This window comes from Microtus pennsylvanicus, chromosome 3 (genome assembly GCF_037038515.1).
Source record: "Microtus pennsylvanicus isolate mMicPen1 chromosome 3, mMicPen1.hap1, whole genome shotgun sequence".
Classification (NCBI taxonomy): domain Eukaryota; kingdom Metazoa; phylum Chordata; class Mammalia; order Rodentia; family Cricetidae; genus Microtus; species Microtus pennsylvanicus.
Window position 1 is genome coordinate 49,721,591 of NC_134581.1, and position 15,604 is coordinate 49,737,194.

A 15,604-nucleotide genomic window follows, 5' to 3' on the forward strand; every position below is an offset into this window, starting at 1 on the left:
TTCCAGTTAGGCTCGGCTCTTCACTAGACAAGTCCTGGAGACTGACTACAGTGAAAAGCAGTGCTGCGGAGTGATTTTTAACTGTGTGTGTGTGACAGTGATACCCAATAGGACTGCTCATTGTGGCTCTTCCCTGTGAGCAAGGCTGCCTGCACTCGCAGGAGGACACCGTTCTGCTGAGCAGTCTTTCACTCAGTAGGGCAACTGCCTCTGACAGTTCTCTGAGTTCAAAGAGAGGACAGACCCGTCAAATTGATTTCATCAAGTCTATTTATTAATGCATTTCAAGTTTCAAAAAACCTTACATCTTTGCACAATACTTTATTTTTTGCAGGTTTTAGTAAAAATTTCCAAAGTGAACAAAAAAAAAGATACTGTATAAAACACAGTGGACATTAAACTGACAGTAGTATTAGATCTCACTGGTCCTGATCCTTTCATTTTTTACCACATCTTAATTCGCAGTGGAAACAGTTCAGTGCATGTATCTCTTCAGAAAACATTTAACTTAGACTCAAAATAAAACAAGGCAGTGTACAACTGCCAAAATCCTACCACAGGATAACATTACAAGCAAAAAATGTACATGTTCCAAAGTCTACCACACTCAAGAAGTTACTAAGAACTCTTGCAGAATAAAAGTCACCATTTCAGAAATGCAAACCCACTTCCAACCTTTGCACAGTCCAAAAACAAAGGCATTTGAATGACTTAAAGCAGTGTCATACACAGCTACCTACTTGTTGGGTTAGAATTATTTATAGTCTATCTGGGGTTTCATGTACAAAATTTGTCTCTAAATCATGTACAAAAAGCTGTTTTGAAAAAAGTCACCACGTACTGTACAAGTTTACAAGGAGAGATCCCATTGTTTCTCTAGCGTTTTTGGCCTTGCTGGCTCGCGTCACATTATGAGTGATTGTGTAAACCTTAGACTCTTAAGAAAAAAAGAAAAGAAAGCCAAACACAGTAATCTTGTCAACCTTCCCTAAATTTGCCTCCTATGTAAAGCCAGGAAAATCACTGCTGTTGACTTCTAATTTAAGTGATGTAGCTGGAAAACAGAAGCAATGAATATGTCACAAGCTTACAGTTTTTAATGCCCCCTCCATTTTCTGCATAGCGATAAGCCTGTTGATACACTAAATGCTTTTGCTTTCTCCTTCTTTAAAAATGCCAATTATTTATATCTGCTTTAAAAAGAAGTTTGTAATGGGACACTGTGCTGTCTACCTTTATTGTTGTTAAAATGGCTTACGGGTTGGAAAAACAATGTCAGAAGGCCTATCTACAATTTCAACTACCTGCCAAGCAAATTACTAATTTCTAGTGGTTACCAATGATCAGTGATGGTGTGCTGAAGAATGGTCCAAATATTTCAATGAAGACACTGATTTTCTTTTTCATATCAGATAAAAACAGAATTGGCAAACTTTAAGTATATGGAATACACAAAGGAATAAGCAGGCCACAAATGAAAATAATTATTTCTGACATAATTCCTACCAAGGCATCAAGGCATGAATAAAATTTCACCTAACAATTTAAAAAGGGAATTGAATTAGGAAGTGTAAAATACTAAGCAGAAACCAAACATTTACATAAAGAACTGACTCTGAAGCCAAATGTTGTTGCTGTCCAGTTCGTACTCCGATCAGCTGTGTTCTTCAGCACAGTCTTTCCTGCTCACAACAGCCATGCGACAAGACAAAAAGATCTATGTAAGAACCAACTCCATGGTAAGAAAAGGGAAAATGATTCTATTTCAAAACCGCCTGTGTGAAGCATTACAGAATCCTGGACCACTGAACACCACCATTCTCTGTTATCCTGAGTATGTCAATTAAACAGTAATTTTTCATTAAGAGCGGGAAAAATTTATAATACAAAGAAACATCCATATTGCAATTTCTGTTTACAATTGCACAGAGAAGTACAGTGTACGTAAGAAATACATGTCTGCATATAACAAGGTATGTACATTGGCAAGTGATATATCCAATGTTGAGGTGGTCGAGCCTCCCAGCCTTGATTGGCAGTTGAAAAAAATATATTTCAATTTGTGATAAAAGTTCATCGAGAGCCAAGTGTGTCTGCAATGAAGAAAATGCAGCAACGAAGAACAGGGAACACGGGGCACATCATAATATTCTAAGACTTTGTGCCATTAGGTTAAAAATATCTGTCCATAAGAAAATTGGGTTCCTTTTCCATCCACCCCCCAAAATTGGAATTTTCAGGCTTTAAATTTTAAGTAATTCCACCTGGTCTGAGGACATGATCTCTTGCCATTTTTTCTTCAACTATGAACTGTGAGGGTTTCGTCTGGAGATGATGACTTAACAGGTTTCTCTTTGGAGTGAAGTTTTCCCACTGTAGGCACTAGGAAGAACCAAGGCAAAAGCTGCAGTTAGCGTCGCATGTGTCCCATTTGATAACTCTCCCGGGGCCTCTGACGCGGGGGCTGCTGAATGGGTTGCGGCGGTCTCCTCCTCTTTAAAGTGCCTGTAACGAAAGCAAAACAGTTTATTGTTCATCACCTCCTAAAAGCAAGAAAAATTATTCTTTGTGACTGATCAGCAGAAGTATTTGCCCTGTAACACAGTTTTCAATTTTCTGGTGGCCATAATAAGAAAGTAATAATACTAAATAATTTTAATACTTATTTCATTTAGGCCAATTCAAGTTAAAAACACCAACTTTAACATGCATTCAATATAAAAATTACTATAACGTTACACCATTTCATGTTGACTTTAAATCTGATTAGTATTTAATGGTTAACAGCCTTAAGAATTAGACTGATTTAAAAAAAGAATTAGACTGATGAGTCTAAATTAACAGGTTTGAGGGCAGAATCTATGACTTGAACTCTGACAAGACAAGACACTTGAGGCTGGTCTGCACAGCAGGATGGCAACTAACCCATCCAGTCTGTTGTAAGGACGTGAAGACTATTCCTCTATGTGCTTAGCACTTTTTATGAAGGTTTAACAAATGACAATCAGTTTTCAGAGGTGTTAATACACAAATCAAATATCTGTTCCACTGAAGGAGAATGTCATGGTAACTGTGCCTAAAAGTGCCCTGTAGTTCTTGGAAATGTGTTAAAACATCCTCTCATCCCCACCACAACTTCTGGGCTCTCTTGTCCCAACACAGGAACAGAGGGAAAATACAAAGTAGAGGAAACTACTTTATGTAGGGGATTATAGTTGACTTGACAAGGCTCTCCTAGGAAAGGGGAGATGCTAGCACCCAACCCTGGCTTCCTTGCCACTGTCTCAGGTAATGTCTTCCCCACACATATGATGACTAGCCACTACACTCTGGAGAGGGAAAAGGAGGGACTGTTAAGCCTGACTAATGTGTAACACAAAGAAGCTGATTCCTCTTGTCTTCTTCAAATGCCCAGACTTGATTTATCCTAGTGGTGGTATCCTCCCAAGGGAAAGGATAGGGACTACTTGATAGGTCCTTAACATTTAAAGCTACTACACCAAGACTCCCCCACATAAAGATTTGTACTTCTCAGTAGGCCTCATCTAGGAGGAAAATGTGCTTCCGTGCCAGAAACTATTTCAAGAACACAGACATTACAAATAGTATCAGAGCCATTAACTATTCAGAGGAAAGACCAACAATTTAAAAGCAGTTTAACTACCATAACAAAAACAAGGTATGGTAACAGACTGAGACAAAAACAGGGGGTGGGGGAGTCTACTCAAAAATCAAAATGTTATTCTAAATGTTTCTTGACACACGATAAATCAGCATTACACTGGTAGTCAGTGACTACTAGATTGGACTGATGAACAAAAATACAACCAGTGAACATTTATCAGGTAATTTGTCAACAACAGAGCCCATAAACTCAGTTACTAAAAGCCTTGTAGGTGCTGCATCCTTCATCCTCCCTGTCTGAAAGCTCTGGCTCTGCTCACAGCAGCACCCATTGCTCAGCACCTTACCTGGAAGTGGTTTAGGAGGAGGCAACTTTGGATTACTACTTGGAGTGTGAACACTGCAAATCTTGATAAATCCAGCCATTAACATGATCAGGGCAATTCCCATAAGAAGGACTGCCCACCAATGAGCCTGGACAGGAACAGAATTAAACTGTTTTAAGACAACAGATACTAACAACTATCATATGTAGTGTTTACAGCTTCTAAACGCTGAATATCCACATTGGCATTAATAGAGATTATTGTAACACTTATGCAATTACTACTCATTATTTCTAGAAAAACAACATTCAAAATGCCTCTATCATCTGAGACTTTACATTACTTATTACCTCTGTAGTTGTGTTTACTCAGATCCTAAAACAAAAATACATGCTGTGCCAAAATACCCCCCAGCCACTTTTTATGCATATATAAGCTCTCACATTAGAACAACTTTTGTTTTACTTTGAATGACTCTCGGCAAACACCTTTCAGAAATCTGACCCAGAGTCAGCTGCATGTACCACATTACGCTCCTGAGCATGTTAGCATGAAAGGCCCATAACAAGGAGCTCAACTGGCACTCAATGGGCTTGCCTTGCCACCAAGATGAGGACCTAGGTTCAGATCCTTAGAACTCATGTAAAACGCCAGGAGTGAAAGCAAATACCTGAGGAGCAGAGACAAGTGGATCTCTGGGGCTTGCTGGCCAGCCAGTTTAGCCAACCAGAAAGCGACAGGTTCAGTGAGAGACCCTACACCAACAACAAAATAGGTGGAAAGCAACATCCAGTATCAAATTCTGCCTCACACATGCATGTGCACATGCAATCCCCAAAGCAGACCACTGACAGAGACAGACAGACACACATAGACACTCTTTCTCTCTCCCTCCCTCCCTCCTCTCTCTCTCTCCTATGATATAAGAGTATTTCCTTAGTCAGGCCATGGTCATCACAAACCCATGCAAGCTTTGCCATCTGTTCCTCTCTGTTGTCCTTCAGTCTGGACGGGTCCCACAGATCCCCTCTGACCTTTAAGACTTTGAACCTTTTGGGACTAGAGAGATGGCCCAGTGGGTAAGAGAACTTGCTGCACTTACAAAGGATCTTGATATGATTCCCAGCACCTACATGACAGTTCACAATGATCTGTAAATCCAGCAACAGAGGATTATATGCTCTCTTCCAGCCTCCATAGAGCCTTCATCCAGCAACTGATGGAAGCAGAGGCAGAGCTCCCTAAGTCCAGTCAAAGAGTTAGAGGAGCAAGAATATGAGCAAAGGGGTCAAGACCATGATGGAGATATCCACTGAAACAGTTTACCTGACTAACGGGTGCCCACCGACTCCAGCCTGACAGTGGGAGAACCAGCATAGGACCAAACATTCGCCTCTGAATGTGGGTGACAGTTGCATGGCTGGCACAGACTGTCGGGCCACTGGCAGTGAGACCAGAATTTATCCCTAATGCTTGGACTGGCTTTTTGGAACCCATTCTCTCTCTGGAGGGATACGTTGCTCAGCCTAGATATAGTGGGGAGGTCCTTGGTCCTGCCTCAAAGCAATGTGCTAGACTTTGGTGACTTCCCATAGGAAGCGTTACCCTCTCAGAGGAGTGGACAGGGGGTGAGGTGGGCAGGGGGTGGAAGGAGCAAGAGGAGGGGAGGGTTTGGGAACTGGGATTGGTATATAAAATGAAGAGTTTCTTTAAAAAAATTAATTAAAAAAAGAAAAGGAAAAGAGGATAGTTTTATTTTTAATTTAAAAATGAACTTAGAAGGATTTATATTACATGTGGCTTGTCATTAGTCTCCTACAATCCTCAGGTTATTTTCTTTCTTTCTTCTGTTTATTTGAAGCAGCATTTATTTCTGTACAGCCCTGGCTGTCCCTGAACTGCTCTGTAGAGCAGGCTGGTCACAAACTCACAGAGATCCACCTGCCTCTGCCTCCCTATTGCTGGGATTAAAGATGTGCGCCACCACCACTTGGCTCTATTTTCATTTTTATTCAACGGTCTATGACAGGAGTTTCCAGTTTGTCACTCTTATGCTCACTAATTGCAGGAATTGCAAACTTAAGTGCCCACATGGCAGTAAGGTGCAATGCAATTTAGCCTTCATGCTCAAAGATCTGTTTTTTTGATCAACGATCTTCTTTTCAGATGAAGTTACAAATTTGAATTTTTATGTGAATTTTTTGTTAAATACTGCCAAACTTGCTCAGGGTTTCTAAAAACTACGGGTAGACCACACAAAACATGTTGATGGGGGCTAAATCTGGCTTAAAAACCAGGTTTTTTTCCTTCAAGTTATGTACGGCAATTATTGTGTTGGTTTATGATCTATGGGTAAAATGAAAGTCTAAAAGACCAAACATCAGTTTTTGTTGTTTCCCAACTGCTCCAGATATGCAGATATGTGTTCTACTGAATGTGCATTTGGAGACTTGAAGCCTACAATGTACTCTCTAAACTACTGCTTCTATCCTGCCTTAGGTTGTCCATTTTCTATAATGTTCTTTTATTTGCTATAGAAACAATTTTCTGAGTTCCTTTCTTTTTTGTTCTCAGGATGACATCATCCTTGTTTCAGAAGTTTTCTATGGATTCCTATTATTTTTCTATTCTTACTCACTGTCAAGAAACAGACTTGCTGTTATCAGGAGGCAGGGTATAGGACCTGTCCAAATTGGTCCAGAACCAATTTTGAGCAATGTTTGAAGCTCAATATTCCTGGAGCCCAGTTGGTAAATACCAGTAGAACCCTTAGTTACTCTAACAACTACTGTATACTTCTGAGTTCCTACTGGGAGCAGTGACTCCTGTAATAATGTGACCAATTCTTAAGCTCAGAGGACAATGGCCATCTTACCTCACTCAAGCTAAGGCCTGATACTGGCACAGCAGCTACTTCCACCTTTAGTGTTCCTCTCATTTTTCTTAAAACCTAGCCTCTAGGCTTCTGTGCTCCAGATACATTCCATGTAACTATCAGTGCTACTGCTCAAGCAAGGGGTTTGATTATGTTTCCTTTCCCAACAAAAGTCTGCTGGATGGTCTAGGGAGTGGGAGAAAGGGACACAAACATGAAACCTGAGTGTAGAATAGAGCCACACAGCTCTACTTAGTTCTTTTACAGTATATATACAATACAGGTAGTTTCTAAAGAACACACAGGAAATTCATCCTAGGCAGACAAGCTTCAGAGCACAAAGCTGGCCTGCTTTTAAACAGAGCACTTTATCAATGAAAAGAACTCACCAAGCTTTACAAAAGACTTTCAAACTGTTTCAGTGTTGAAGGCTTTTGTACATGTGGCTTTTCCATGTACTCCCTTCTCCATGAAACATTTCTGATGTCTGCTTCTGCCAGCTCTTAAGAATGTAGTTCTAGTGTCACCTTCTTTAAGAGACTTCCCAGTGGCTGGGGCTGAGTGATAGAGAGTTTGTCCAAAGTAGCTGAGACCCTGTGGTCACTTGCTGCCAGCATCACCAAAACACAAACAAACAACAACAAAAACCAAACCAATAACAACAAAAAAGTCTTTTTAAGATTTCTCCAATACAGTCTGCTGTTTTCTATGAAAAGGACACACAGAATTGAAGTACACTTCTATATCTGTCTTCCATGTCCCAAACTGAACTGAGTTCCTGTACCTAAGAAACCACTTGTTGGGATAGTTATTACAGTGACTCACCATTCTATCCCACTATGGCCCATGTACCTTTTTCTAGTTTGTCTAACACTGACAACGTGGACAGAGATCCATTACCAGAGTCACAACACAGAGATATTTCAGTGCTATTAACACTCCTTCTTCAGATAACATTCTACAGTGGAGCAACACAAATACCATAACACTGGAATAAGTAAAGTCTGGAAATAACTGTGGTTGAAACTTGGCTTAAGGGCTAGAAAGATGGCTCAGTGATCCAGAGGATCCAAGTTCAGTTCTCAGCTTCCCCATGACAGTTCACAACCATCTGCAACTCTAATTCCAAGAAATCTAATGCACTCTTCCAGCCTCCATGGGCATACAGACACCTCAGGCCAATTCCAAGAGCTTTGACTTACTTGGTCTAGGCCCTGTGGTGCTCTTCGACAATGTTCACCAAGTAAAGTCTAAGGACATCCTAGTTTTGCAATCCTTCCATGAGCAAATGCTCCTATGGTTGTTTCGAAAACAAAGCTAAAATGATGTATGAATTCCAGGACTTCTCCCAATTTCACCAGCCTCCAGTTTTCTCAGAGGCATGGATAATCAAGCTGAGAGCAACTGTAGTCTGTGATTCACTTGGGAACCACTGCCCTAAATCTTCCACTCAAAAAGAATACCAGATACTTAGTATTTAAACTCATAAAGTTAGAACAAAACCTAAGGGTAGAAACTGATTAAAAAGTGAGAAAGTACATTTTGGAGGTTGAGGTAGGATTAGGGCTAGTTTGAGCTCAGCTTGGGTTACATAGCAAGTACCAGGTTTAGGGCTATGATACAAGGCTTGTCTCAAAAACTTGAGGGGTGTGTACTTGGAGTCCAACTACTCAGAAGCCAAGAGTAGAGGGACCCCCTGAGCCCAGGGGTTAAAGACCTAGACACCATAATAAGAAGGGGTATAAGGAACGTTAATTCTTATCAAAACAAAAACTGAAACACAAACTTTTGTCAAACTTAAATAGTCACAACATATCAAGCGATGAAAAAAAAAGGAGGCACATACTGATAAATTAAAAAAAAAAAGGTAAAAGATGGTTCTCTGCAATATGAAACCTAGCCAAAAGGTGAAAAGAGAAACAAGACCATATCAACTATAGGAGAAACTGGAAAAGAATTACTACTAATGCCCTTAACTCCCACTTAAAGAACAATTGATAACACCCAGGATCTCAATATATTTAATGGTGAGTGCTCTCAGTCTTCTCAACAACTACATGACGCCTGCTAAAGCTATGGAGTGTATCACTGCCTCCAAGATAAACAAATCCAGTAAAGGTATGGAGCATACTGTGGAAAAGCTTAAACATGGCTGTCAAAATAACTCTCCACAAAGAAACAACAATAACAACAAAAAATATTTCCATGGCAATAGGAAGTGTTAAGGTTCTTCCTACTCTACAGAATTTCTGAAGAAGAAAGGGGGACATAAAACACACCAAGAAGACAAAAGGACACCAGGTAGCACTGGAAACAAAACAGTGAAGGGAGCCCTTCACTTCTTACACAGTCTCTTTAAAGCAGAATACCCTAACAGGATACATTACCAAACAAAAAAATTGCCCTGATTGGTAAGACGCCAAGACACAAACTATTATTACTACAAAACAAACCTTTTTATGCAAGAAAAGTCTGCACAAAATCAAATGAGACAAACAATGTAAAACATCTCAGCATTTACTGTCTTACTTCTTGACCTGGCAATGCTCACCAAAGCATCCAAAATCTCCTCTCCAGGCACTGGGAGTGGTGCTAAGGATGTTATACAATCATATATATATATATATATATATATATATATATAATGCTGGCATTATAAAATAAAAGATACCCGTTACACTCACTCATGTACAGCAAACCTGTATAAATTCAGAATTGTCTGATTAATCTATTCCAGAATATAAGATAAGAACATTCTCAGTGCTAATTCACAGAAAGGGATCTTTCATTAAATCTACTTTTAAAAAAAGTAATAACCCTTGGAAAAGGGAGAGTCTGAGTTCTAAGTCAATTTGCAAAGCAAACTACTCCATTTTGGGCATAGCACATTCTTAAACATACTACTTGCAAGTATGTGTCCGACACAAATCATTTGAAAAGCATGAACATTTAGGTTAATCTCAGAAATCCTTTAAGAAAATTGCAGCTGATGCTGGAGGGATGGCTCAGCAGTTAAGAGCACTGGTTGCTCTTCCAGAGGTCCTGAGTTCAATTCCCAGCACCCACATAGTGGCTTATAGCCATCTATAACAGCAGTTCCATAAGAACCGATGCCCTCTTCTGATGTACATGCAGACAAAACACTCATATACATACAGTACATAAATACATGTATTCCTCCCCTCCTGATGTACATACAAATGTACATGCAGACAAAACACTCATATATATAAAGTACATAAATAAATATATGTATGAGTGTACCTGTTAAACTGAAACAGGAAAGAAATACATAAATCAAGTAGCACTTTCCCAAAAGCCCAGTGAAAACACTAATATAAGTACCACCAGAAGTCACCTGCAAGAGACAATGTAAGCAGCAGAGGGAAGCAGAGTGACTCCTAGAACATATAACAGAGCTTTAAATGATATTCAGGTGGAGAACCCAATCACTGCAAAAGGAAATAAGAACCAGAGTTACTATACATACAGTAACTCTAGTATGAATAGGCAAGTGTTCTTCCTCCAACACTGGTGACCACTGCCAAAGTAAAATTAAGCCCAAACATTTTAAGTTAAGGTTTTTATGAATGAAGACTGTACTTACTACAATCCACTCCGCAATATTTTCATAGAGCTGTGGACTAAAAATTGCTTTTTTCAGCCTAGCTAGAGGACCATCAGCATCTACTAATCTGCACCGCATGAAAACATCACAGTAGCCTCTGAAGTCATTACACGGAGAGCCCGGCTGCAGAGTGATAGTCCGACCACTGAACTGCTTGCTCCACTGCAAAGACCCTGTACTGGCACAAGTTGAAGGAGCCACTAGAAAAAGAAGTTCCAAACACAGAGGTCAGAATACCTGGCGGGACAATCTTGGAAAACAAAAAGAAAGACAGAACTACCTAAATTCATTCCCATATTACACAGACCTATATAAGTTTGTCAGAGTAACATCATTAATTACCTTAAATGTCAAATATAAACAAACATTAAATCTTGATTTAATGCCCACAATGGCTTTAAAACCATTGAGCTTTGTTTATATAAATTATTACCTGAAGGTAAAAAGATTTGGTCAATACATCATTTAACATTATAAGGACCATAATACAATGCTACATTTAAATTTTTCTCAAGAGAACCAATTTAGCTAGAAAATATCTGTCCAAATTGTGTATCAGTTTAATAAGGGAAACTTAAAGACAGGGATCTTCTCTGTCCTACCCTACTCCACCCATGCCACCACTCTCATGGCAGTTCACCTAACGCTCCTCTGCATGTTTAAAAGGAACCCTCTTTCCCTTTAAGGCTCTGCTAAGGTGTTTCTGATATTGCTGTTTCTTTCTTGTGCTCACTTAAAGGCTCAATCATGATCTTGAGGTCCTTACTCCTAATAAACCTCATTCCCAAAGGATGAAAAACAACTTAATGGCAAATAACAGATTCTGAAAGTAGACTTTAAGCTGATGTATTGAAAAGCCTTACTTTTCTTCATGCAGCAAACATGGCATAACTCTTTATCATCTTTGCCATCAGAGCTGGCACAGGTGCACTCTTCCAAGTCATACTTCTCACAGATAGAACCTGCACATTGCTGGGGGAAATGCAAATTTTATTTAATATCTGTGGAGTCAAAACTACTGTCCATAGTAACAGGTAGGTATAAGCTCTCACAGATAGAACCTGCACATTGCTGGGGGAAATGCAAATTTTATTTAATATCTGTGGAGTCAAAACTACTGTCCATAGTAACAGGTAGGTATAAGCTTCAGATGTCAAAAAATAAAGTAGGTATATTTAATATAATAAACAACAGGGCTAGAAATGAGTCTCGCTGGCAAGCAACTGCAGGTGCATACAAGGTCCTGGGTCTGATCCCAGGCACCACAAAACAAAAACACAGATGACTATCAGAACCAATAATATCACATAAATATACCTGAGACGGAATGAAAGTAAGCTGTGTAACCTTTAAATAAATTTTAAAAAAAGAAAAAAAAACTAAACAAAAGCAGAGAAAGAGGCCATTCCACATTTGTGTTGGTTATGTGACTCCTCTACAAGCAGAAAAAAATAAGTTTTCTTTATGCAGAAAAAGTAACATTTAGCCATGGAAACTCAAAAGATTTTACCCTAAGAGAAAATGACCAGATGAGCTCTTTTATTCAGGCTCCTGAAATATTAATTTACACAACTTAAAAGCAGTGCGGATAACACCACATGCCTAGTTGTACTCTTGTGAATACCAGACATATGGTTGCAAAGATGAAAGGTGAGTCAGGAACTAACTGTATGTCACCAGGCAATTGTCACATTATACATTCATGGATTTGTGGGGAACAGAGAGTGATATTATTGAATGGGAGCCCCAAAGTAGTTACCTTATGGAGCTTTCAGTGTCAACTATTATTTTGAAAAAGGAGGCTCTATAAAATTTAAATTTAAAACATCTTAAATCAAATACTTACCCCATTAATACACACTTGCGTATGCCTGTTACAGTCTGTAAAGTTGGGCTTGGGATCAGACGCTGGGCAGAGAGCTGTGAATCCATTGCATATGCCTTCCTTTGCACAGTCAGAATCATCCCGGCATTTCTCGGACTTTGACTTGAATGTACACTGTGCTGTACAGCAGGGTCCTTGACTTGGACTAGGAGAAGAGTGGTGAAATAAAGTAAATCTCTTGATGGCTCTGATTTTTACATCATCTTAAATGGTAAGTACATTGATGGAACACAACTTCAAATATTACTACTAACAAACTACTCTATTTGAACATTCTAGCAAGTGTAAAAAAATGATTAAGCATCTGGTTTCCACAGTCAAAAACACGACAGTCAGCATTTTTACTCAGCCTTTTTGTGAAGTGAATTCAGGATTAAGAAAGTTTTCAGTGCTTTTTTCCACAGCTACTAACATATTAGTCAATTTACAGATTTTTGTACTGAAGCTGCACTAGAATACATGCCTAACCATCTAAAAAGTTTGTGCAAACTATAGTCTATTGCCTGTAACCACGACTGCATTTGACAAGAGAAATAACCATATGACACTAAATCACAGAAGCCTAATGCCCCATTTTACCTTAATACTTTCAAGTTAAGACACTATTTGGACAGAAGATAGTAATGTTTTCAAAGTTAGGAACTAAATGATACGTATTTTAAAGGGCAGCATTTTCATATTCTTTTTCTCAATGCCCAAATTATGAATTGTTCCAATTGTCAACAACAGGATATGGTCCAGAAAAATAAATAACAATAGAACAAAGCAGGGAAATTTTCCACAGCCTTATGAATCTCTTGACAGTAGCATTAAATCTGTCTAACTGCTATGCGTGAGCCTGCAGGCATGTTCACATCAGTGGGGTTGGCAAGGCAGGTACCTGCACTGCTTGCCAGGCTTCAGTTTGCATTTCTTCCCCTCTGGCTGGTTAGCATCGAAGCAGCACTCATCTTTACACTGGTCACTGTAGCCACAGTCACATTCTTCACCTTGCTCCACCATCCCATTTCCACATATAGGCTGGCCGGACTCTGAAGAAAGTAACAGCACAAGATGGACACTGTAAATACACATTAATCTTCTTCAAAATTTACAAACTCAGGGCTGAAGAGATGGCATGACGGTTTATTTAAGAGCCCTTGCTGCCTTTCCTGAGGACCTGATTTCAGTTCCCAGCACCCACATGGAGCTTATGACTCTCTATAACTTAAGATCTAGGGGATCTGACACCATCTTCTGGCCTCCAACGGAATCAGGCTCACACATGATGCAGACATACATGTAGGCAAAATACCATAAATATAAAAATAAAATAAAATTCACAAACTCTTTAGAGCTTTACCTCCAACCCCCCAAAAAGGACTGATTTCATGGGTCCTTCTTATTATGTTCTTTACAGAACTAGTAACTTGCTACTTAGGCCAGATCACAGTTGAGCTTTGCTGACTACACATGTGTGTCATAATATGCAAATAAAGTTAGTGTTTTTCTCAACCAGGCGAAAAGGGAAAATCTGTTATAGAAAATTTCAAACATACATAAAAGTATTAAGAAACTAAGTACAATGACCTCCCATGTATGCTTCTCTTGTCTTACTTATTCCCAGCTATTTTTATTTATAGCATTTTGAAATCACCACACCTAATATGTTGTTCTTTAAGTAGTTCAGGCTACATGTTTATGTGACAAACCTTTTATAAACCTAACTATATATCATTATCACAGCTAATAAAATCAGCAAGATGCTTAATAACTAAGCTTCTAATAGCCATCAATGTTCAAATTTCTTAAAGTATCAGTTGGTCATTAAATCAAGTTTCAAACAAGGCTCTCCTAACTCCATCCCTTCCCTCACAGGAACTTTAGATGATGTATTCTTAAGTTATTTTACTATAGAATATGTTCATCCTGTCTTTTTATTTTTACATCATTTATTTGTTAAGGAAGTTAGATATTTTTATCCTATAGAATAACTTTTAAAAAGTGATCCTAACATTGTCAATAAGAACTTTCAAATTTACATTATTTTTTTTCTTGATGGACCAAGTCTCTTAAGAGAAAAAAATAATTATTAATTATTAATATACTCTCTGTAATCCCAAGCAGCTTAACAATACAAGAACAGATCTTAGATAATTAAGAGTTAGAAAGTCTGGTCTAAAAATTGGTGGATAATTTCAATATATTTCTTTAACTTCTAAAGTTCTCATTAAAGCTCGAAATTAGGGTAGTGGATTCAATCCCCAGCACCACTAAAACAAGTGATGTGGGGAAAAGAATCAGACTAGAAATGCTGCTTTGTGAGATAACAAAATCACCTCAAGACATTACCATTTACTGAGAATGACAAGCATCAAATGCCTTTATTTTCTAGTAAGCAAAACTAACTTCCAAGGGGCTTGTGACTTGCTAGAGGCCATATACCCCAGTATGACCAAACAGATGAGGCCCAGGGGTTCTTAGATCTTAAATCTTAGGTTCTTCTCTTTCTAATGCACCAATTCAGGTTTTAAAATGGGAACTAAATGAATAGAAGGAAATCCACGCCCAGCACAGCCTCATTTACAACACAGATGAGTGAAAACCACTCCCAGAAGATAGACTTACACTTTCGTTCTTAATTCACTAAAGAAAAGGATGGAAATAGAATACACTATCCTAAGTGAGGTAAGCCAGACCCCAAAAGAGGAACATGGGATGTACTCACTCATATTTGGTTTCTAGCCATAAATAAAGGACATTGAGCCTATAATTAGTGATCCTAGAGAAGCTAAATAAGGTGAACCCAAAGAAAAACATATAGGCATCCTCCTGAATATTAACCTTCATCAGGAGATGAAAGGAGACAGAGACAGAGACCCACATTGGAGCACCAGACTGAAATCTCAAGGTCCGAATCAGAAGCAGAAGGAGAGAGAGCAAGAGCAAGGAACTCAGGACCGTGAGGGGTGCACCCACACACTGAGACAATGGGGATGTTCTATCGAGAACTCACCAAGGCCAGCTGGCCTGGGTCTGAAAATGCATGGGATAAAATCGGACTTGCTGAACATAGTGGACAATGAGGACTACTGAGAACTCAAGAACAATGGCAATGGGTTTTTGATCCTACTGCAGTACTGGCTTTGGGGGAGCCTAGGCAATTTGGATGCTCACTTTACTAGACCTGGATGGAGGTGGGTGGTCCTTGGACTTCCCACAGGTCAGGGAACCCTGGTTGCTCTTTGGGCTGATGAGGGAGGGTGACTTGATCGGGGGAGGGGGAT

At 39.2% G+C, this 15,604-nt stretch overlaps 1 protein-coding gene across 1 annotated transcript in view; it reads right to left on the bottom strand.

Annotated features, from left to right (window-relative positions):
• Nucleotides 1-252: 252 nt before the first annotated feature.
• Adam10 (ADAM metallopeptidase domain 10) overlaps nucleotides 253-15,604 on the bottom strand; it is a 98,325-nt gene continuing 82,973 nt past the window's right edge. Inside the window, exons 11-16 of the mRNA XM_075965316.1 lie at nucleotides 13,219-13,369; nucleotides 12,300-12,483; nucleotides 11,317-11,425; nucleotides 10,433-10,653; nucleotides 3,972-4,098; nucleotides 253-2,505 (exon numbers count right to left, since the gene is read on the bottom strand). Coding sequence (XP_075821431.1) covers nucleotides 2,411-2,505; nucleotides 3,972-4,098; nucleotides 10,433-10,653; nucleotides 11,317-11,425; nucleotides 12,300-12,483; nucleotides 13,219-13,369 — 887 coding nt within the window. The 3' untranslated portion in view covers nucleotides 253-2,410. The remainder of the gene's footprint in view (nucleotides 2,506-3,971; nucleotides 4,099-10,432; nucleotides 10,654-11,316; nucleotides 11,426-12,299; nucleotides 12,484-13,218; nucleotides 13,370-15,604) is intronic.